Source organism: Manis pentadactyla, chromosome 2 (genome assembly GCF_030020395.1).
Source record: "Manis pentadactyla isolate mManPen7 chromosome 2, mManPen7.hap1, whole genome shotgun sequence".
Classification (NCBI taxonomy): domain Eukaryota; kingdom Metazoa; phylum Chordata; class Mammalia; order Pholidota; family Manidae; genus Manis; species Manis pentadactyla.
This window is the reverse complement of record NC_080020.1, coordinates 70,710,325-70,733,246: the sequence shown is the minus strand read 5'-3', so window position 1 is coordinate 70,733,246 and position 22,922 is coordinate 70,710,325. Positions and strand designations below refer to the sequence as shown.

Below are 22,922 nucleotides of genomic sequence, written 5' to 3'. Positions count from 1 at the left end.
TGTTTACACAAAAGCAATGTGCCAAATCACTCTCCAAAGCTGCCTCCCCTCAAGCGGCTGCAGCGCTTCGCATCCCAGCAGCACAGCGGCCGTTGAGTGCACCACCCTCGCCCTTGCCAGCACTCCGTGTTCCCAAAATTTCCCCATCTGGTTAGAGTAAAACTATCTCAGTATTTAAATTTGCATTTCCCCGATTACTACTTAGGTTCACCATAATTTTGTTTATTTGCCTCACTTGTGTTTCCTCTTCTGTAAATAACCTATTCATATAATTTACCCATCTTTTCTAATAATAAAGGGGATAAGAATATGGCACCCCCAAACATGCCACTTTGGCATACTGATGGAGCTGAAGGTAATTGAGAAAAAATACAGGAAGGGCTCTCTGAACTTCCCCTTTCTACCTAAGGAGGGCATAAAATTTGTGAGAAAGCTACTCTTCCTTGTACCAGCAAGAGAACATATCACTGAGATGGGAGTTATAAGAATATAGTAATTTATCCTCCATTTACCCCATGGTCTCAAGCACATAAGCCGGCGAGTATCATGCCTGGACTTGCCTGGGCTTACTCCACCTTCTCTCTAAACATCCCGACCCTCCCCCAAGGCAACAGGCCAAGCGGATCCGCCACAATAAAAAACACAGCTCTCTGCACCGCGCTGCTGCTCTCTGTCCCCCTGTCCCCCTGTCCCCCTGCTCTCTCTCTGGGGGCAGCCACTTTCTCTTTCAGATAATAAAATCTCTTTCGTGGACCCGTGTCTCCTGAGTCGTCCTGGGTAAGAAGGGTGACAGTGAGATACCCTTTCAGGAGTCACCATCAAGATTGATCTGTATAAACAAACCTACTAAAAAATAACACTTGTCTTTCATTAGTTTCCTCCATATATTTCCTAGTCACCTTCCCACAATTTATCAATCCTAGCCCAAACTTCTTTTTTGTTAGTCTCCATAATTTATTGTCCTTTGTTAGTATGTAGATAGACTCTCAAACCTAGCCACGTTTGGGTTTTTACTTTTTATATATGAAGCCCTCCATGTACATGTACAAAGATGAACAGCAAATAAAATTTGTATGCTTTGCTCGTGTTAAGCTGCCTTTTGTTAAGTTTAATTCTTAGGCCCAGCCAGAGAACCTACAGGGTAGACGAAATGTCTTTCCTCCCTTACAGTTTTTACCTTTTTCTTATTGATTTGTAGGCATCTTTACATTTGTTTTTTTAAATTGTTATGTAAGTTGTGAATTATTTTCTTTTAATTTTTCTCTTTTTTAACCTTCTTTGCGACATCTGAATTCTAAAACATTAAAAAATTTAATATAATGTGCTTTTTGTTGCTGTATTAAGAGCTTCCTTATAATATCTTAAACATGACTTAAATTTTTCTTTTAATACACACATGGTTCTGTTTTTCACATTCAGGTCTTTAATCTATTTGGAATTTATTTTTATTATGACAAGGGCCTTTTTCCCCACATCAACAATCGGTATATATACTGAATAGTCCATCCAATGATTTGAAATGCCATATTTATCAAATACTAAAAGCTTCTATGGGTATTTTTTAGGTTCTCTACTCTTACCCACAGACTTGACATCTGTGGCAAATATTTATCATAAGCTTTTCAAAACCACTTCATATAGGAAACACCCTTGCAAGAAATTGAATGAGAATTTGCTAACACTATAAAAAAAATCAATTACACACTGAAATAAAATGTCCACTTTAATATTTATCACACAAATGTTTACTTACACTTATCTGAAAATTATGAGAACAGTTTCTGCATGTCACATTCATATTACTATCCATATAAGAACAACTACACATAATCACTTATATAACTATATCAGGATAGCACACAGATTTTTGTTTTAGAGTTTAGTTAAAACACCAAATAAGGAAAATCGATTTCCAAAGACTGCTGTTAGCAACATAAATAATATGTTATTTCTAAATGTATTACATTTTGACAACTTTGAATTATGCTTACATACTTTTATTTCCAAAAACCATAAATTATAGCATGGGTCACTGTCAGGATGAAAATACATATTTTTAAACCTTTTTTAAAAATATGCTATAATTATGCTTTAACATCAGTTGATTTATTGTTGGCACATATGGCATCTTGGAAAAGAAAAATACACTTGGCCAATTCTGTTGTTGTGCAGGTATAAGAGAAAGAGCACAGTTTGGGAGGCAGACAGATCTGTACTCAATCACCAACTTAGTCCAAATATGTGTTGTGTGAAGCTGGTCAATTACTTCTTGGCACTGGGCCAGGATTAAGTTAAGTAATGCATATTTAAAAATGCATAGCATGGGCACTAATAAATGATAGATCCACTCCCCGATTTATTCACACTGAAGCAATAGCAAAATATCAGTCTATGTTTTGGTACAATTGGAAAAACAAAAATAATTGTGGAAATTTAAAATTAAAATCAATGTGTTTTGAAAAAACTCACACTTTTAAGAAGTAAGGAAAGCCTTCATCAGATTTAAATATTTCTCAATAAAACTTAGTGCCTACTATATACCCTGATTAAAAAAAAAAGTCCTAAAGTATGATAAAATGGTCAATGGTTAAGGACTTTTGGTTTTCTTTTGTGCTACTGATACAAAAATAATGGCTATATTTAAGGCTCATTAAGTGATCATAGTTGCCCTGAACCAAATCTATATTCTTGATGTTGCGCTATCAATTGAAACAGACCTACTGCCTTCAATGACTATCACAGAGAAACTCCTGTGATATTATGTGTTCGAACAATCATGGCTAATCTTTGCTAATTTTAAGTAAAGGTTCATTCGGTGGCATGTGGCAGTATAGCTCTTCTGTCATTAAGGATGATTCTTATATACACAATCACAAACCCATCTTTCTCATGCTAAATACTTGGTTATGGAAGACTTAAGATTCCTGAAAATTAAATTTAAATTGTCATAGGAAATAGCCTAGACAGCAATGCTTCCATCCCTCTTCTTGGATCTTATTGTTTCCTGTCCTGACCACCTAACAAATCATCCTTCCAAATCTAACTCAAAAACCCCTCCTCCAGGAATCTTTCCTTGACCAAACTTCACACACCTCCATTTATGTCCCTGACATGCATGTGTAATTTCTATTAACTTCAAATTACATATATTATTACTATTTATGCTTTGTCTTCTACTTCCAGCTAGGATGTAGTCTCTTTGACATTTTAAGCTTCCACAGTGTTTAGCACAATGCTGTGCATGTATGTATGTGACTGTGTATGCATGTGGGGGGTGTGTGTGTGTTATGTGTGTATGTATGTTGAAAGAATAAAAGACTAAGAACCTGGGTAGTAGGGTAGGAAAGTTTCACAATTTTGGAAATCAAAATTGCTAAACCTTAACACTAAAAAATCTGATTTCCAAAGCTATGTCAGTTTGGTTTTGGACATGTTAATAATAAAAAAGGCAGTGAATAAACTGTTTAATAAAACATTTATGAAATCTTCCAAAAGGCTTTTAAATAAACTATTAAAAGTACCAAACCAAAGCATTTTACTAAATAGTGGGATTGCATTACCTGTAAGTATAAAATGTAGACTTACTTTTTTATTCAAGACAAAGAATAGGTGTTGTGAATCAGGATAAAAAAGGCAATTCACTTTAAGTCAGTATCTAATGCACATTTTGTAATTTGAAAAATCTTCTGTGGTACATACATATGTTAAATAAGAGAATGGTTTATATCAGGATGTTGTAGATCTCTATAGCAGTTTTGATACTATAAAATATGACACGTGTATACTGATGTTATTTAACAAGAAAAATTTTGTTATAGTAGCTGTTAATATTAAAATAGGATATAATAAAAAATTATTCTCAATGTGTATATTTTCAAGTTTGCCTGACAGTGTCCTTTTGAGAAATCTGACAATTTGCAGTTAGATTACAGACATCTGAATTTCACTTTTATGACTGAAAATATTACACATACATAATAAACAACAATAAATAGTAGTTTTTTACTGGTGCATTCTGCAATTTATATTAAAGCTTTGCAATAAACATAATTCATTGTACCTTTTTAAAGTAAAATTACACAACACAATGCACACTATAATTACATTAAGAATAAATAAAGCATAAAATTCTGTACCATATTGTTTCAGCTGTCATTCTATATGTTACTTTTATGCTTGTGTGTGTATTGAGTTATAATATATTTTAAACTCAAGAACCTTTATTTTTAAAATAATATATTAAAAATATCGAATTTGTAGTATAAACATAAAACTCTTTATGCCTCTTTCTTTCTAGGTCATTTAGGAAATAAAATAGGACAAATGGGAGGCAAGGGCAATTCTTTCTCTTACTGCAAAATGCCTCCTTGCTTCCCCATATATTTTTATGTCATTTCTAGAGCAAATATTGTAAGATGACAGCTTGGCAAATTATAAGTTTATTTAAGTAGTTTCTTTTTTGGAAGAAAAAAATTTAAACTAAGAACTTCCTTTTTTTGGCTTATTCTTTCTCAACCTTTTTTTCTTTAACAGTAGTATAAAAAACACTTCCTGAAATGCTCACTATTAATCATTTTAAATACCACAAAATGAACTGGTTTAATTTACAGAATTAATCAAAATAGATTATCAGTATAGATTACTAGGCTGATGTCCTAGAATTCATTACACGTAGAGCTAAACTTGCAAGAGAGCGCATGGCAAAAGTAGAAACTTTGTGACATAGCCCAGCTTTTGAAATATAGTTAGAAGCCAATCGAAAAAGCCTTTCAGCACCAAAGGTATTGAAGTGCCCAGGAAGCACTTTCTCTACCAGACCTCTGTCCACTAATTCTATCAGACGTTCACAGGTTCCAACATAGTCACTTATCCTGCTGTATGGGAGCCAATCAATCAGTGATCCATCATACACGACGTCTCCACTGAAGAGAATCTTTCGGTCTTTGTCATGTAAACAAATACTGCCCCTGGAGTGACCAGGCATGTGCATAACAGTGAGCTGTCGGTCACCAAGGTTGATCACATCCCCTACAAATGGAAACAGAGTTTACAGATAAACATATTGTATTCTTCACTTCATTTAAAGAATAAAAGGGAAGAACATTAAATGGTTTCAAAGAGGTTGGGAAGGATGATATTTTTTATTCCAAAAATACCATATTTCTTAATGATGATTGAAAAATAAGTTGACTGTATTTGATTTCTGTTGTTTCCTAGACTAGTGTTTGCCAAAGTAATGTGGAACACTGTTTTTGCAGATTGTTATGATACAAAAAAGTAAAAATAAAGAAGATTCTGTAGTCAAGAAATTTTGGAAAATCTTCCTTAAAAGAAAATTAAGTCGCTTCTTTTCTTCAAGGCTTCTTACAGTTTTTAATATGCTTTATTCATTATGGAGATACATAAGGGAGATAGGTTGTACAGTTTCTCAAACTTATTTGACCATAAAACTTTTTTCAGAACATCCATGGTACCAGTATCCTGGTGATGCAATTACAGCTTAAACAATTGGTACGAATGATAATATTCTGACTATAGCTGTTGCTGTGAGTAATAAACTGTCCTTAGTCTCTGACCCAGGAACCTCTTGTTTCCTGTCAGAATCCATTAAACCATTAAACTGGGGCAGGCTAACTTGCTATCTTTCAAGTAGGGTAAAATTTCATATTCTTCTCAGTTACTTGACATTGGCAAAAAATTGAACCATGTGAGTAAAAATTGCTGTTTTACTTGATTTAAGTCAGTACTAACTTAAGTAAATCATCATAAAGTTAAAACCTTCATGTTAATCTCTAATGCAAACACTCACAGATAAAAAATCAAAGAAATACAATTTAAAAAGTTAATAGAGGAATTAAAATGGTATAATAATCAGGACTTCTTAAAGAGAAGACAATAAAGGAGGGAAAGGGATAAACAAGAAATGAGATATAGACAACAAATAACAAAATAGCAGACCTAAATACAACTATTTTGATAATTACATTAACTATGTATGGCATAAATAGTCTAATCAAAAGCAGAGATTGTCAGATTAGATTTTTAAAAAGCAAGATATATGTGCAGTCTACAAGAGAGGACCTATACAGTTAGAGACAAAAAGTGGTTGAAAAAATTATACCATATAAATATTAATGGTAAGAGAACTAGAGTGGCTATATCAATATCAGACAAAATAAAGAATATTACTAGAGAAAATAACTATTTTTATGAGGCTATATATTAGGTCAATACCTTAAAAAATTAAAATTATAAATGTATATGTATCTAAAACAGAAACTAAAAATTCATGAAATAAAAACTGACAGAATTGAAATAAGAATAAGCAGTTCAAGAATTATACTTAGAGATTTCAATATCCCTCTCTGAATAATTCCTAATGCAAGTAGATAGAAAATCAGTTAAGTATACAGAAGACATGAACAATACTATCAACCAACTTGAACTGACATATATAAAACACCTCACCCCAAAACAGTGAAGTATACATTCTTTTCAACTGTACATGGAATATTCACCAGGCAGTAAGTACAGCTAGGCCATAAATCAAGTTGCAATAAAGGTGAAAGAATCAAAATACAAAGTATGTTATCTGACTACTAACATAATTAAATTAGAAATTGAGATAACAAAAATAAATGTGGGAATTATCCACATACATGCAAAGTAAACATCATACTTCTACATAACTTATGGATCAAAGAAGAAATCATAAGACAAATTAGAAAATGTCTAGAATTGAACTGAATGAAAATAATAAAATGATTGAAACTTATGGACTGCAGCTAAAGTAATGTTTAGAGGTTTATTGCTTCAAATGCTTACTCACAAAGGATTAACTGTTTAAAATCAATAACCAAAGTTTCTATCTTAAGTTAGGAAAAGAACAAATCAAACATAAAATAAGTATTAAGGAAGAAATAATAAAAGCCAGAGCAGTAATAACTGAAATAGGAAACAAAAACAATCGAGAAATTCAAGGAAATCAGTAGTTCTGATACTCACTGGCTAGACAAATAAAAAATTTGAGAAAACAAATTGCAAATATTAGGAATGAAAGAGGAAACACCACTGCAGACCCTAGGGAAATTAAAAGGAGTATAAGGGAATGTTATGAACAACTTTAAGCCAACAAATTTAGCAACTCAGTTGAAACACAAATTCTTAGAAAGAGACAAGTTACCAAAAGTGATGGAAGAAAAAATAGAAACTCTAAATGAACTTCTATCAAGCAAAGGAATTGATTAATAACTTTAATCTCCCCACAAAGAAAAGTCCTTGCTCAAAGACAGCTTCACTGGGTAAGACTATCAATCACTTAAGACAGGGAATATATCAGCCCTACATAAAAACTTTCAGAATACATAGATGAGGAGGGAAAAACTGTCTTATCCAATTTTACCCTAACAAAAGTCAGACAAAACAATGTAAAAAAAAAAGAAATCCACAAACCAATACTCCTAATGAACATAGTCTTAAAATCCTTATCAAAATATTAGCAATTAAATACAGCAGTTTATACATAGAATAATGACCAAATGGGATTTATCCTAGAAATGTTAAGCTTGGTTTGACTTCTGAAAATCAATGAGTATATTATATTAATGAAATAAAAAAGAAAGCCATCTGAACATCTCAACAAATACAGAAAATTCACATGAAAATATGCAACCTTTATTTGTGATTAAAACTTTCAGCAACTAGGAATAAAAGGGAAGGTCCTCAACTTGATAAAGGGCATCTATGAAAAACCTACAGTTAACCTCTCACTGAATAGAAACACTAGATGCTTTCCTCCTAAGACGGTAACAAAGCAAGGATGTCTGTTTTTACCACTTTTACTCAACACTGTACTAAAAATTCTAACAAGCACAATAAATCAAGAAAAAAGAGTGAAGTCACAGAGACTGGAAACGAAGTAAGTCTGTCTTTTCACTGACAAGATCTTATATGTAGAAAATCCTAAGAAATGTAAGAAAACACTAGAAAAATTAAAAAGCAAATTTAGCAATGTCACAGAGTACAAGATAAACATACAGAAACAAACTGTATTTCTATAGGCTAGCAATGAACTACCAAAAAAATTAATTTAAAAAGTTCCATTCACAATAGCATTAAAAAGAATAAAACAAGAAAAAATTTAACAAAAGAGGCTTAGTTGTATCTGTAAACTGAAAACTACAAAAACCCTATCAGGAGAAATTAAAAGACCTAAGGAGAAGAAGAGATGTGCTCTGTCCATTGACCAAAGACCAAAAATTGTTAAGATGGTAATTAAATACAATTTTTTCTATAGCTGTGACATCTAATTAAACTGTCTTAGAGTATCAAAATACTACATATCAACATTTTCCATACAGTAGCCACTAGCTACCTGTGGCAAATGGCATTTGAAATAAGGCTAGTCCAATGAAGAAATAACTTTTAATTTAAATTAATCTTAACTAATTTAAATTTGTAGTTAGATAACTACATGTAGCTAGTGGCTACTATAATGATCACTGGAGATCTATAGATTCAACACAATCTCAATAAAAAAACTGACATGCACTTTGGTAGAAATAGAATATTCAATGCTTTTAAAATTAATATGGGAGAGATTGGATTAAAGATGGTGGCATGAGAGGTGAGACAGAGGCCTCCTGTTAAAACCACATATAATACGAAAATATAATTAATACAACTAATCCTGAAAAAGCAACAGGAAAGAAGGCTGCGCCAGACTGCATACACCTGGAGAAAAGAACAGACCTCACGTAACATACCAAAGCCGAGATCTGGTGGGACCTATGCCCTTTTCCCACCTCAGCTCCCCGGTGGAAGAGAAATGGAGCAGGGAGGGAGTGGAGGCCTGAGACTGCTGAACACCTAACCCTGGAGATCTGCTCTGGGAACATGAAACTACATTGCATGGTGCTCTTTTGATTAGTGGGTTTGGAAAGCTAAGACAGGTGGAATGGAATATCTGGAGAGACTGAGATTCTAGCCGCTTGTGGAAAACAGGGATCCACACTGGCTGCTCTGGGACAAAAGAAAGGAGGGCTGTCTGAGAGACTTCCTAACAGTGAGAGAGCTGCTAAAGGGGCAAGGATTACACAGAGCTTACTGCTACAGGTAGACAAAATTGTCCAGGCTTACTCTGCCCAGCAGGTTGGGATCTTTAAGGAGTCACAGGAGTTCAATCCCCCTGGCTGGATATGCAGCTCCAAGGCCCCACACCGTGAAATGCAGCCCTGCTGCACATTCCTCCTGGCCGGCCCACACCTGGCTTGCAAACAGGCAGCCCCTGCCCTGGCATCAGGCCTGTCAGAGGGAAGCCCCGCCTATGGCAACTGCAAACGCAAAGCAGAGGCTTACACCTATTTGTTCAGCCCACTGGTCTGGCAGTGGAGACAGGCATAACAGCTGGGAAGCAGGAAACAGCTCTTTCCTCCTGCCAGGTGCCAGCACGACCCCCGACATCACACCAGGGGCTGAGGAGTTCCAGAGAGCAGAGTTTATGGGCACTACAGGCACCACATACAAATATGAAATGCCAAAGGAACCTGCTTCAAACAAAAATCCCTCAAACACCTGAAAAAGGATCAAATAAAACAGGTCTTGTCAATCTTCCTGAAAGGGATTTCAAAATAAAAATCATAAACATGCTCATGGAGGTACAGAAAAATATTCAAGAACTCAGGAATGAATGCCGGTCTGAAATCCAATCACTACGGGATACAATGGAAGGTTTTAAAAGCAGATTAGATGAAGTAGAGGACACAGTAAGTGAAATAGAAATTAGAGAAGAGGAATACAAAGAAGCTGAGGTACAGTGGGAAAAAAGGATCTCTAGGCATGAAAGAATATTGAGAGAACTGTACGATCAATCCAAAAGGAACAATATTCGTATTATAGGGGTACCAGAAGAAGAAGAGAGAGAAAAAGGGATGAAAAGTGTCTTTGAGGAGGTAATTGCTGAAAACTTCCCCAATCTGGGGAAGGAGATAGTCTCTCAAGCCATGGAGATGCACAGGTCTCCCAACACAAGGGACCCAAAGAAGACAACACCAAGACATATAGTAATTAAAATGGCAAAGATCAAGGATAAGGACAGACTATTAAGAGCAGTCAGAGGGAAAAAAGATCACATACAAAGGAGAGCCCAACAGGCTATCATCAGACTTCTCAGCAGAAACCTTACAGGCCAGAAGGAGTGGCATGATATATTTAATGCAATGATGCAGAAGGGTCTCAAACCAAGAATACTCTATCCAGCAAGATTACCTTTTAAATCTGAAGGAGGGATTAAACAATTCCAGATAAGCAAAAGCAGAGAGAATTTACCTCCCAGAAACCATCTCTACAGTGACTGGAGAGACTACTATAGATGGATATGTTCCTAAGGCTAAATAGCTGTCACCAGAGGTAATAAAACCACAGAAAAGAAAATAGAACAGTTAATTACTAAGCAAATGCAAAATTAAATCAACTACCCCCAAAGTCAGTCAAGGGATAGACAAAGAGTACAGAATATGATATCTAATATATAAAGAATGGAGGAGGAAGAAAAAGAGGGGGAAAAAAAGAGACAATCTTTAGATTCTGTTTGTAATAGCATATTCAGTGAGTCAACTTAGACTCTTAGATAGTAAGGAAGTTGCAAACAATAGGGAGAAAAAAGCAGGAGTTGCAGTACTTGTATAAGACAAAATAGACTTCAAAACAAAGAAAGTCACAAGAGACAAAGAAGGACATTACATAATGATAAAGGGGTCAATTCAACAAGAGTATATAACCATTAAAAATATCTATGCATCCAATACAGGAACACCTACATATATGAAACAAATACAGAATTAAAGGAGAAATAGAATGCAATGCATTCATTCTAGGAGACTTCAACTCCTTTGGAATGAGACTCCACTCACACCAAAAGACAGATCAACCAGACAGAAAATAAGTAAGGAGACAGGGGCACTGAACAACAAATTAGAACAGATAGACCGAACAGACATCTACAGAACTCTACACCCAAAAGTGGCAGGATACACATTCTCAAGAGCACCTGGAACATTTTTAAGAATAGATCATATACTAGGCCACAAAAAGAGCCTCAGTAAATTCAGAAAGACTGAAATTGTACCAACCAGTTTCTCAGACCACAAAAGTATGAAACTAGAAATAAATTATGCAAAGAAAATGAAAAATCCCACAAACACATGGAGGCTTAACAATATGCTCCTAAATAATCAATGGATCAATCACCAAATAAAAACAAAGATCAAGCAATATATGGAGACAAATGTGAACAAAATTCAACACTGCAAAATCTGTGGGATGCAGCAAAGGCCGTGCTGAGAGGGAAGTATACTGCAATACAGGCCTACCTTAGGAAAGAAGAACAATCCCACATGAACAGTCTAAAATCACAATTAACGAAACTAGAAACAGAAGAACAAATGAGGCCCAAAGTCAGTAGAAGGAGGGACATAATAAACATTAGAACAGAAATAAATAAAATTGAGAGGAATAAAACAACAGAATCAATGAAAGTAGGGTCTGGTTCTTTGAGAAAATAAACAAAATAGATAAACCCCTAGCCAGACTTATCAAAAAAAACAGAGTCTACGCACATAAACAGAATCAGAAATGAGAAAGGAAAAATCACTATGGACACCACAGAAATACAAATAATTATGAGAGAATACTATGAAAAATTATATGTTAACAAACTGGACAACTTTCTAGAAAAATACAACCTTCCAAGGCTGACCCAGAAAGAAACAGAAAATCTGAACAGACCAATTACTAGCTACAAAATTGAGCTGTTAATCAAAAATCTACCTAAGAACAAAACCCCTGGACTACATGTTCTCAATGCTGAATTTTATCAAACATTTAGTGAAGACCTAATACCCATCCTCCTTAAAGCTTTCCAAAGAGTAGAGGAAGTGGGAATACTTCCAAACTCATTCTATGAGGCCAGCATCACTCCAATACCAAAACCAGGCAAAGAACCCACAAAAAAAGAAAATTACAGACTAATATCTCTGATCAACATAGATGCAAAAATACTCAACAAAATACTAGCAAACCGAATTCAAAAATACATCAAAAATATCATCCATCATGATCATGTGGGATTCATCCCAGGGATGCAAGGATGGTACAACATTCGAAAATCCATCAACACCATCCCCACATCAACAAAAAGGACAAAAACCACATGATCATCTCCATAGATGCTGAAAAAGCATTAAAAAAGATTCAACATCCATTCATGATAAAAACTCTAAACAAAATGGTTATAGAGGGCAAGTACCTTAACATAATAAAGGTCATATATGACAAACCCACAGCCAACATCATACTTAACAGCAAGAAGCTGAAAGCCTTTCGTTTAAGATCGGGAACAAGACAAGGATGCCCACTCTCTCCACTTTTATTCAACATAGTTCTGGAAGTCCTCGTCATGGCAATCAGACAAAACAAAGAAATAAAAGGCATCCAGATTGGTAAAGAAGAAGTTAAACTGTCACTGTTTGCAGATGACATGATTTTGTACATAAAAAACCCTAAAGAATCCACTCCAAAACTACTAGAGCTAACATCTGAATTCAGCAAAGTTGCAAGATACAAAATTAACACACAGAAATCAGTTGCATTCCTATACCCTAACAATGAACTAGCAGAAAGAGAAATTAGGAAAACAATTCCATTCACAATTGCATCAAAAAGAATAAAATATTGAGGAATAAACCTAACCAAGGAAGTGAAAGACCTATACTCTGAAAACTAAAAGACACTTATGAGAGAAATTAAAGAAGATACCAATAAATGGAAATACATCCCGTGCTCATGGATAGGAAGAATTAATATGGTCAAAATGGCCATCCTGTGTAAAGCAATCTACAGATTCAATGCAATTCCTATCAAAATACCAACAGCATTCTTCAACGACCTAGAGCAAATCATTCTAAAATTCATATGGAACCACAACAGATCCCAAATAGCCAAAGCAATCCTGAGAAGGAAGAATAATGCCGGAGGGATTATGCTCCCCAACTTCAAGCTCTACTACAAAGCCACAGTAATCAAGACAATTTGGTACTGGCACAAGAACAGATCCATACACCAATAGAACAGACCCATACACCAACGGAACAGACTAGACAGCCCAGATACAAATCTAAGCATATATGGTCAATTAATATATGATAAAGGAGCCATGGACATACAATGGAGAAATGACAGCCTCTTCAACAGCTGATGTTGGCAAAACTGAACAGCTACATGCAAGGGAATGAAACTGGATTATGGTCTAACCCCATACACAAAAGTAAACTCAAAGTACATCAAAGATCTGAATGTAAGTCATGAAACCATAAAACTCTTAGAAGACAACATAGGCAAACATCTCCTGAATATAATCATGAGCAACTTTTTCCTGAATGCATCTCCTCAAGCAAGGGAAACAAAAGCAAAAATGAACACATGGGATTACATCAAACTAAAAAGCTTCTGTACAGCAAAGGGCATCATCAAAGAACAAGAAGGTGTCCTACAGTATGGGAGAAATATTTGTAAATGACATTATCTGATAAGGAGTCAACATCCAAATTATATAAAGAACTCACATGCCTCAACACCCAAAACGCAAATAACCTGATTAAAATATGGGCGGAGCATATGGACAGACAATTCTCCAAAAAAGAAATTCAGATGGCCAACAGGCACATGAAAAGATACTCCACATCACTAATCATCAGGGAAATGCAAATAAAAACCACAATGAGTTACCACCTCACACCAGTTAGGTTGGCCAGTATCAAAAAGACTAAGAGCAACAAATGTTGGCAAGGATGCCGGAGAAAGGGGAACTCTCTTACACTGCTGGTGGGAATGTAAGCCAGTTCAGTCATTGTGGAAAGCAATATGGAGGTACTTCAAAAAACTAAAAATAGAAATACCATTTGACCCAGAAATTCCCTCCTAGGAATTTACCCAAAGAATATAATTTGAATCTCAGATTTAAAAAGACGTATGCACCCCTATGTTTATTGCAGCACTATTTACAATAGCCAAGATATGGAAGCAACCTAAGTGTCTATCAGTAGATTAATGGGTAAAGATGTGGTACATATACACAATGAAATACTATTCAGCCATAAGAAACAAACAAATTCTACCATTTGCAACAACATGGATGGAGCTGGAGGATATTATGCTCAGTGAAATAAGCTAGGTGGAGAGAGACAAGTACCAACTGATTTCCCGCATTTGTGGTGTATAACAGCAAAGTCAAACTGAAGGACCAAAACAGCAGCAGACTCACAGACTCCAAGAAGGGACTAGCAGTTACCAAAGGGGAAGGGTATGGTAGGGTGGGTGGGAAGGGAGGGAGAAGGGGATTGAGGGGTATTATGTTTAGTACACATGGTATGGGGTATCATGGGGAAAACAGTGTAGCTCAGAGAATGTAAATAGTGATTCTATGGCATCTTACTCTACTGATGGACAGTGACTGCAATGGGGTATTTGGGGGAACTCGATAATATGGGTGAATGAGTAACCACATTGTTTTTTCATGTGAAACCTTCATAAGAGTGTACAGCAATAATACCTTAATAAAAAATTTTTAAAAACTTATATGGAAATGCAAACAATCTAGAATAGCTAAAATTTTGAAAAAGAGGTAAAAAGTTATAGGACTTACATGACATAACTTTAAGAATTATAATAAAGTTAAAATAAGACAGTATGGTGCTGGCTAAATCAATAATAGATACATTCAGTGGAAGAAAATAAAGTCCAAAAGGAGACACTCATATATATAGCCAGTGGATTTTTGACAAAGGATTCATCCAAGGCAATTCAATGGACAAAAGGATATCTTCTCAACAAATTGGACTGGGGCACTTTGGATATCCATATGCAAACAAACAAGAACTTCTCAACTTCAAAATATTAACAAAAATTAACTCAAAATGGATCAGAAACCTAAAAGTGTGAGCGTCTAGATTACAAATAGGAGAAAACCTTTGATTTTGGACTAGACATAGAGTTCTTAGATATGATACAAAAGCATAAAACATAAGGAAAAATGTTGGACTTCACCCAAGTTATAAATTATTTTGCTTCAACAGACACCATTAAGAAAATGAAAAGGTAGGCTACACACTGGGAGAAAACATGTACAAAGCATATCTGATAAAGGACTTGAATTCAGAATATAAAAAGAACTCTTACAACTCAATAATGAAAACAAAAATTTATTTTAAAAATAAGAAAAGACTTTAACAGGCTGTTTAATAAAAAATATATTTGAATGGTAAGTAAATACCTGAAAAGATGATTCTCATCATTAGTCATTAGGAAAATGCAAATTAAACCACAATGAAATACCACTACACACTCAGCAGAATGGCTAACATCCAAAGGAGTGACAAAATGAAACACTGACAAAGATGGAGAGAAACTAAAACCATTATACACTGCAGTTTGGAATGTAAAATGGTGTAACTACTTTGGAAAACAGTTGACATATTTTTTAAAAAGTAATGTAAAGTCACCATAAGACCCAGGACTCGATTCCTAGGTATCCACCAAAGGAAATAAAAACATGCATCCAAGACTTATATGCAAAAATTAGCAGCAGCCTTATTCATAACACCCCTGAACTTGAAAGATTTAAATTTCCTTCAACATGTGAATAGATAAAATGCTATATCCACAAATGGATTATTTCTCATTAACAGAAAGGAACAAATTACTAATAGATATAACAACATGGATGAATCTCCAAAACATCATGCCAAATGAAAGAAAACATACATAAAAGACTACATATAGTATACAACTGCATTTTGTAGAAAGTTTTCAGAAAAACAAAATTATAGTGACACAAAACAGATAACTGGGGTCAGAGGTGGGAGCAGGGATTATCCTGGTCTTGTCTTGAATTCAATTAGTTTATTAAGATGGAGTCAGACACTCCCAACTTTCCCTGCATTCCAGTCATAAGGGGCCAGATTCCTTGACAGGATAATTAAGGTGCCTTTGGGATCACAAACCACTGCCATTTACTGTATGATTGGCAGGTAAGATAAAGAAATTATAACTGAATGGATTTAAAAGTAGAGCTGTTGGACACTGATTGTTTTAGTAAATGTACAGAAAGGAGGGAAGTGAGAGAAGTTCAATTCCAAAAAAAGATGTAAAGAGAATGTAATATGCAGGGACAGAGTCTTATTGATCTTTGGTTATATCCGGATGATATTCAAAATATTTATCAAGAGATAAGGCATAAGCACTCTCCTATCAAAACAAATAGCAACAGTAAGCAATTTTAAGGGTATACTAGCTTAATATCATTACATCTGCCATGACCCTGGAGCTTTATAAATGCCTCCCATAAGCTTATAATGTTCACGCATATAATTTCATCAATACCTCCCTTATCAGCAACAGATCTGCCTATGAAATATATCCATATTTAAATAAATATTTTATATACACACACACATACTACCTTCTAAGCCCTGAAACAGCTGTCAGATTCCTGCCACACTAGAACTGTCTTGGCTTCTCAAATACCTTTTCCCACCTTGGCATCCCACATCTTTTATTTTTCATTTTAATAATAAAAAATTTTTTTCTTCATATGTGTGTTTGTGTGTGTGTGTGTGTGTGTGTGTGTGTGTGTGTACATATAAAGCAGAATATTCAAGAAGGGCTTAAATATAAGTAAAAATTCTTGCCCTATTCTGGCACTATCTCCAATCCTCCTCCCAAGAGTCAATCACTTTTAACAATTTCAGCTATTTCTTTTTGTATTTGCCTCTACTAGATGTAGTAATCTCTAAATGTTTATACTGTATTTCTTGACTTATCAACTACATAAACTGTACTAATTTCATGCATGTAATAGCATTTCTTGGTTTTAAGTTTTAGATGTTATGTTGACTTCTACTATGAAATATAAGGATTTTTAGCTCTCTTTACTTCTCACTGTCCACCTACCATCACCACACATGTATACATTTTTCATCCTCTCTCTTCAAAAGAGTAATGATGATTCAACTGTGCCAATCTAGAGCTCTCTATGCCTGGGTACCACAGTTGTCAGAGAGTCATCCTTTGCCATCATCCTGATGCTTCCTTTCAACTTTCTCTTGTAGATTCCTGTTTTCTTCTTGGTTTACTCCCTTGTTTTGAAGGGAGTAAATAGGATAGAGGAATATCTTAGAGCTTCTAAGTAACAGCATGTGGGAAATAATTTTTTAAGAACTTGATTATTAGTCAAATGGATAAAGCATAAAGAATTCAAGCTGGAAATCAGTTTTATTCAAATAGGGTATAGCTCTTCTTTTCTAGCTCCAAAACCATTTTGATCTCTGCAGGTGACCTTTTTGTTTAAATTCTGGAAGCTTGATCCCAGTATTCTGAATTTTACAGTAATGTGCCTTAGATTAGATATATTTTCTCCATTGTGCTGGAAACTCTGGGTTCTTTCAGTCTGTAAATTTACATGCCTTAATTGTGGGATATTTTCTTGAATTATCTCTATTGTACTTTCTTTTCCTCCACTTTCTCTATTCTATCTGTGCTCTTATTATTCTCACATTGGATTTTCCAAACTGGACCTCTACTGGTTCTTTCCTAGTTTTCACATTGCCTATCTGCTCTTTGTAAGTTTTTCAGTTTTATCTTCCAGACTTTTTAGTAAGTAACATCAGATGTTTTAAATTCTAAGAGCTCTTGTGTGTGTGTGTGTGTGTGTGTGTGTATGCAGATATTTTTCTCTGTTGCTTATTTTTAAAGCATCCTATTGTCTCTTGGATATCTTCAATGCAATAGTTTCTGTTATCCCCTGCTGATATTAATGATAGTCCTTTCCTCTTGAGTTACTTAATGCTGTTTTAGCACTTGATCTCATGTTAAGAGGATTTTTCTCATATTTTTCATAATAATGCTTGGTAGCCCACTTAAGAGTAGGGAATTAAAAGGCTGCCTGAAGCACATGCACAGGGCCTAGTGACCCAGGTTTCAATGTAGAGAGATCAAACTAAGGACTACTTAAGGATCAGCATCTTCGTCTTTCCTCTACAGCTTGGCAGATTTCTCAGATAAAATTCTTCCAATTTCCTACCTGGGGCATATAGGCCTGGCTCTCATCCTTCTGGGAAACTAGTAAAGAATATATATATTATATGTGCACACTCCTATTCCTGCTATTTTGCATACTGAACCCCTGAGCTCAACAGTACTTAGTATCCCTCAATCATGAGACCCTTAGGTTTTACTCTTCCCAGAAAACAAACAGCTTCGTAAATGGCTTCCAACCAATTCCACTTATTTTAGTATTCTCCCTTTGCCCCCATTAATGTACCAGGTACTACTAATTCCTGAGACTTTTATGGCTCCTAGAGTACAAACTGGATTAGCTCTTAATTTCCCATTGCTAGCACAGAATAAAACTGTTAACTCAGTCACACATTTACTCTCTAGCATCTGAAATAGTCCTTCAATCAATGTGGATTTATACTTAAAACAGACAAACCTCAATCCCTTTATACTAGTGGAGTGTGGGTAGGGAATCACATTAGATGTTTGTTCATCTGCTATCTTTTTGGAATCCATTTTTTGTTTTTAACCTCCTTAAATAATCCAAGTCCACCAGAAGCAAGTGCTATAATATTTTGGTATCTCTTAGAAGACTGTTTAAACTTGCATAATGGGCCAAAATGCTTATACTTCTTATCACTTGAAAATTGTGAGAAACAGGCAAAATGACATATGCCCATTCAATAAGAATGTACTATAACAATCTAAGGTTGACCGCTCTCTCCTTGTAGGACAATACTATTTCACTATTAGTAAGGTAAGTTGTTTTTCCATCAAAGATGATGCACTAGATAATGATCTCTCTTTGTCCTCCTTGACCCTCATTTACAAGTCAGCTTTTGGGTTAGTGATATAGTGCACAGATTTATGCTTATTCATGACAGGTAACTGTCAATTCACTAAATGAAATGTAATAAACTAGTAACATCAGCTTCCTTATGTTCTAACCAATGAAGACTTTAAGTGTTTTGGTATGTGTTATTCATGTGTGTATAAAACTGTTCTGTTCATGTGTGTAAGAATTTTTAATATAAATATTTTCTATCTGCTTTCAGGCATCTGGATTAGGAGAACAGTAAGTTAGCAAGCCACACCATTCCGAAGAGAAAGAAAATTAACATTAATGAGAAAAGGGAAAATTAGACACTATTTGAGAAAATGAGGCATCTAGCTCCTAACGAAAAACAACTTCTAGTTTAACACAGTATTATCACCTTCAAAGTGTCTGATAAATATTAAGGTTTCTTTTCACACCTTCAAAGGCTTAAAGCACCATACAGGTAGTTTGCAGACCCCTTACAGTTCTAAACTGCTCTCATTCTTTCATCAACTGGGATTTAGGAAACCTGGATTCTAGTCCCAGCTTTTTTCCAAACTGGCTATGAAACCTCAGGCATGATATTCAGGCCTACTTGGATGCTTCACCTATAGAAAAGTAATTCCTATCATTGTTTCACCATTAATATCCTATTGCTGGCACAGGAGCAAAAGTAAATAAATCAGAAGTCATTTTTTTAGACAATTTAAATATATCTTAAAAACTAATGTCAACAATTTTTTATCAGAATGCCAGAATTAATTTAGTCTGAACACCCACCAAATGCATGGAAACCCTACCTCTAGAAGTATTAATTTCATCAAGAAATGCAGTAATCATCTCAAATTGTCAAGTAATGTAAGACTCTCATCTAACCCAGTATTTTTCTTTTATCTTTATATTTAAAATTTTAATGAAAGACTTTTTGGATGAGGTATAAGGTATGGAATATTGCTTTCTATTTTTTATATCTCAGGTGATCAAGATCTTAGCTGTAAGATAAACTAATTTTTGTAAAATAATTATTTCATATGGATCAGTCATAAAGTGAGTGTTATTGTACTGCAGGAATTGGATTTCTCTACCTCTTTATAGGTACATTTTAATGAATTAAATTGGCAGTTAAAATGGCTTTAAGATAGAAAGGAGTGAAGGAGGTTTCACATCCTACTCAGAATTACCATAATATATTTATGAAATAGGATTTATGTACTGTCTGCATGCCTTGATCTACTCTGCCTTGGTTCAAATCCTAGCTCTCGTCCTAAATCTTGCTCTGCAGACTCTAGGCAAGCCATTTAATCGGGGGTCAGCTGCCTTACATCAAATAGTTTGTGAGGATAAAATGAAATCAACAGACACACTCTAAAAAGAAAAAAGGAAGTTAATATACAAATACTGCTGCTGTGGCTTATTTGCTTAATTATTTAAGTGCCTGCATGAGATTGGGAGGGTTGGGGCCCTATTCTACTTCATTTTATTCCATTAGTTTCTCTCTAATCCTCATCCTGTCCTTTAGAGCCAGAGGCCCAACACTACCTATACATTAGTCCACGCACTTCACCATCACTGTAAATAACCTTCTTAATAATCTTTGTCAGGCCTTGCTTTCAACCAGACCAAATTATCTGTTCTACTGTACACCTCTGACATACACTTTATATGTTCACTGACAAGCTTTTTGATGAGGCAACATCAAGAACACAAATCTATCTGGAAGATGAGGATGCACAAGCCGACTGGAATCACTGCTTTCTAATGGCTTTCTAAGCCTACAGGTGGTACCTGCTCATACTCGGCGGTGACCGCTGACAGTGGATGAAGTCAGCAATTCTCAAAAGCATAGAACATGACATGCACTCTCCATTAGACGTTTTTCCTTAAAAGTCTCCTTGCTAGAAAAGCGCCTGGAGGTATCACAGAGGTGTTGGGGGGAAAAGGCTAGGAAATGCCTACTCACAAGCCTCTGTAGTGTTACTACTGTACCTTACACGGGAAACGGACTAGGGAGTTGGGGCCGGCTTTAATTCCAGTACTCAGCATTGCTACGAGGTGCCAAAGCCGGTTTCTGGTAGTGAAGTCTGCGATGGCCTTGGCTCCAGTTAAGCGGGATTTTACTCAGGGAAAGGAGAAACGTAAGTGGTGTTTCTGCAATGTGACGAAACAAGTTCCCTTACAGCCACGAACGTCTGCAACATGCATCCCTCGGACAGTTTCTCCCCAATTCCCTCCCTTAATGAGAGCGCGCGCGCCCAGGAAGGCCCATTACCATCCTGCAGGATGAGGGAGGGCTGCACCGCCTGCACTCGGAACTGCCTGGCCCTCCAGCCAGGGCTGGGCGCCCGAACCACCTCACTGTCGGACAGCCAGGTCACGGTCTCAAAGTTGTCCCCGCGAGCCAATGCCTCGGCCTCGGCGTGGTGCACGGCCACCCGGTCGAATTGGTAGAGGCCGCCGGAGTGGTCAAAGTGCACGTGTGTGGCCACGGCCAGCAGCGGCCTGCAAGCAGCGTCCTCTTTGGCGCCGCGATCCTGCAAGAGGCCGGAGGAGTACAGGTACTCCGGGAGGCTTCGTAGCCCCAGGCCCGTGTCAATCACCACATCCTGTTCCGAGCCACGTACCAGCCAGATGTTGGCTCGGTTGCCCGACTCATAGAAGCGTTCCTGAATCCAGAAGATGCCGTCGCCCAGTGACTTGTGAGCGTACCACTCGAGCGCCGACATGCTTGGCAGGGCTGCGGCCGGGCAAAGTGGGTGTGGGCTTGTGTGCCAACTGCAGGCTGTCCAGAAGAGAGGCGCTGCGGCGGTGTGGAGCTGCGGCCCGCAGCCAAGGAGGAGGCGTAGAGCGAGGAGGGGCGGGGCACGCGGGAGGTGTGGGAGGAGAACTAGGGAGACGGGGACGCACGGAGACGCTGCCCGGAGTGTGTGCCCTCACGCGCTCTCCAGGTCCGCAGAGAGCAGCGGCGGCTCTGTCCACACCGGGGCGCTGGAGCAGTGCAGCCTCTGTAGTCGCAGCAGAGGGAGCGTTAACGCAGGGGCTACTGCAGCAAACTGCAGACACACTGGGGAAGGCGACACTTTTCCCACCCCCGGGGTCTGACTGCAGAGGCCAGCACCTAGGCGCCAGAGGCACAAGCCCGCCCACTCGCCGCACGCCGCGATGCGCTCTCTACAGCCGGTGCAGAACCTGCTAAAGCCTGTTGGACGACTACGGCGTCTGCCAAGGGCTAAAAGGCTCTTTCTCCGGTGGGCGCGGCTTAGCGGGTGGGCGGGACCTAGCGCGGGTGGGCGGGGCTATCTGGTAGTGCTCGGAACCTAGCTCAGAAGCCGCGTGGAGGGCGGAGCGCGCTTCTCCTGAGCTGGAGCCGGCGTTCTATCCTGCACCTTCTGTTTGCACCCTTTCCATGCTGTCCGGCGCTTCGGCTACACAGTTTTACCCCAGCCTCGAGATTTAGTGAGCAGGTAACAGAGGAAGCAGTTGAGGGCTTGGGAGGAGATAGAGAGGGTAGACGGGAGTTAAAGGGGCACATGGAGACGGTGGGGCAAATCAGGGGGGAGATTGATTAAGTCGCTTCTGGATTGAGGGGCTGGACTGAGCTTTATTCCCCATCTCATAATTCCTTCACAATCTTTTAATCGTCGTCTCCAGATTTTACATAGTCTGCATTTCCTGGGACTGTTTGCAATGAGAAGATAATTTATACTCCTATTGATGGTAGATATTCAAATCCGGGGGCTGTGTGATTGGTTCAGGCACGAGTCATTGCCGCAGACTTGTTAAGGACAGGCTATTCAGTATTTTTTCTTAACTGTTGGCCTTCTACTCTATACCGTGGAGAGAGGAGTTGCTAACAAGGCTTTAATCTGTATTTCTTTCCCCACACCGTCCTCCCTTTTTTTTGGTTAGTTTGTCCACTCTTGGAAGAGCAAGGAAAGTTGGTAGAAACGCTCAACTAAAGAAAGGTGGAGGCTGCCGCACCTTGTGAGGACAGAAAAGT

The 22,922-nt window shown here is 37.1% G+C and overlaps 2 protein-coding genes across 3 annotated transcripts in view; one reads left to right on the top strand and one right to left on the bottom strand.

Annotated features, from left to right (window-relative positions):
* Positions 1 to 1,510: 1,510 nt before the first annotated feature.
* Positions 1,511 to 22,092, bottom strand: MBLAC2 (metallo-beta-lactamase domain containing 2). Its single transcript, XM_036925762.2, has 2 exons — positions 21,195 to 22,092; positions 1,511 to 5,028 (listed from the first exon to the last, which is right to left on the bottom strand). The coding sequence occupies exons 1-2, from the start codon at positions 21,646 to 21,648 to the stop codon at positions 4,643 to 4,645; spliced, it is 840 nt and encodes a 279-aa protein (XP_036781657.2). The 5' UTR covers positions 21,649 to 22,092; the 3' UTR covers positions 1,511 to 4,642.
* A 136-nt stretch (positions 22,093 to 22,228) lies between these two features.
* The window catches only part of POLR3G (RNA polymerase III subunit G), a 32,680-nt gene continuing 31,986 nt past the window's right edge, over positions 22,229 to 22,922 (top strand). For both annotated transcript variants that reach the window (XM_036925677.2, XM_036925675.2), the window contains exon 1: positions 22,229 to 22,386. The gene's annotated coding sequence lies outside the window, so the exon portion shown is untranslated. The remainder of the gene's footprint in view (positions 22,387 to 22,922) is intronic.

Coding starts and splice junctions, on each gene's coding strand:
- MBLAC2 (XM_036925762.2), bottom strand. CDS start 21,648: ATGTCGGCGCTCGAGTGGTACGCTCACAAGTCACTGGGCGACGGCATC. Junction 5,029..21,194: donor CTCCCTCATCCTGCAGGATG/GTAATGGGCCTT, acceptor TTCCATTTGTAG/GGGATGTGATCAACCTTGGT.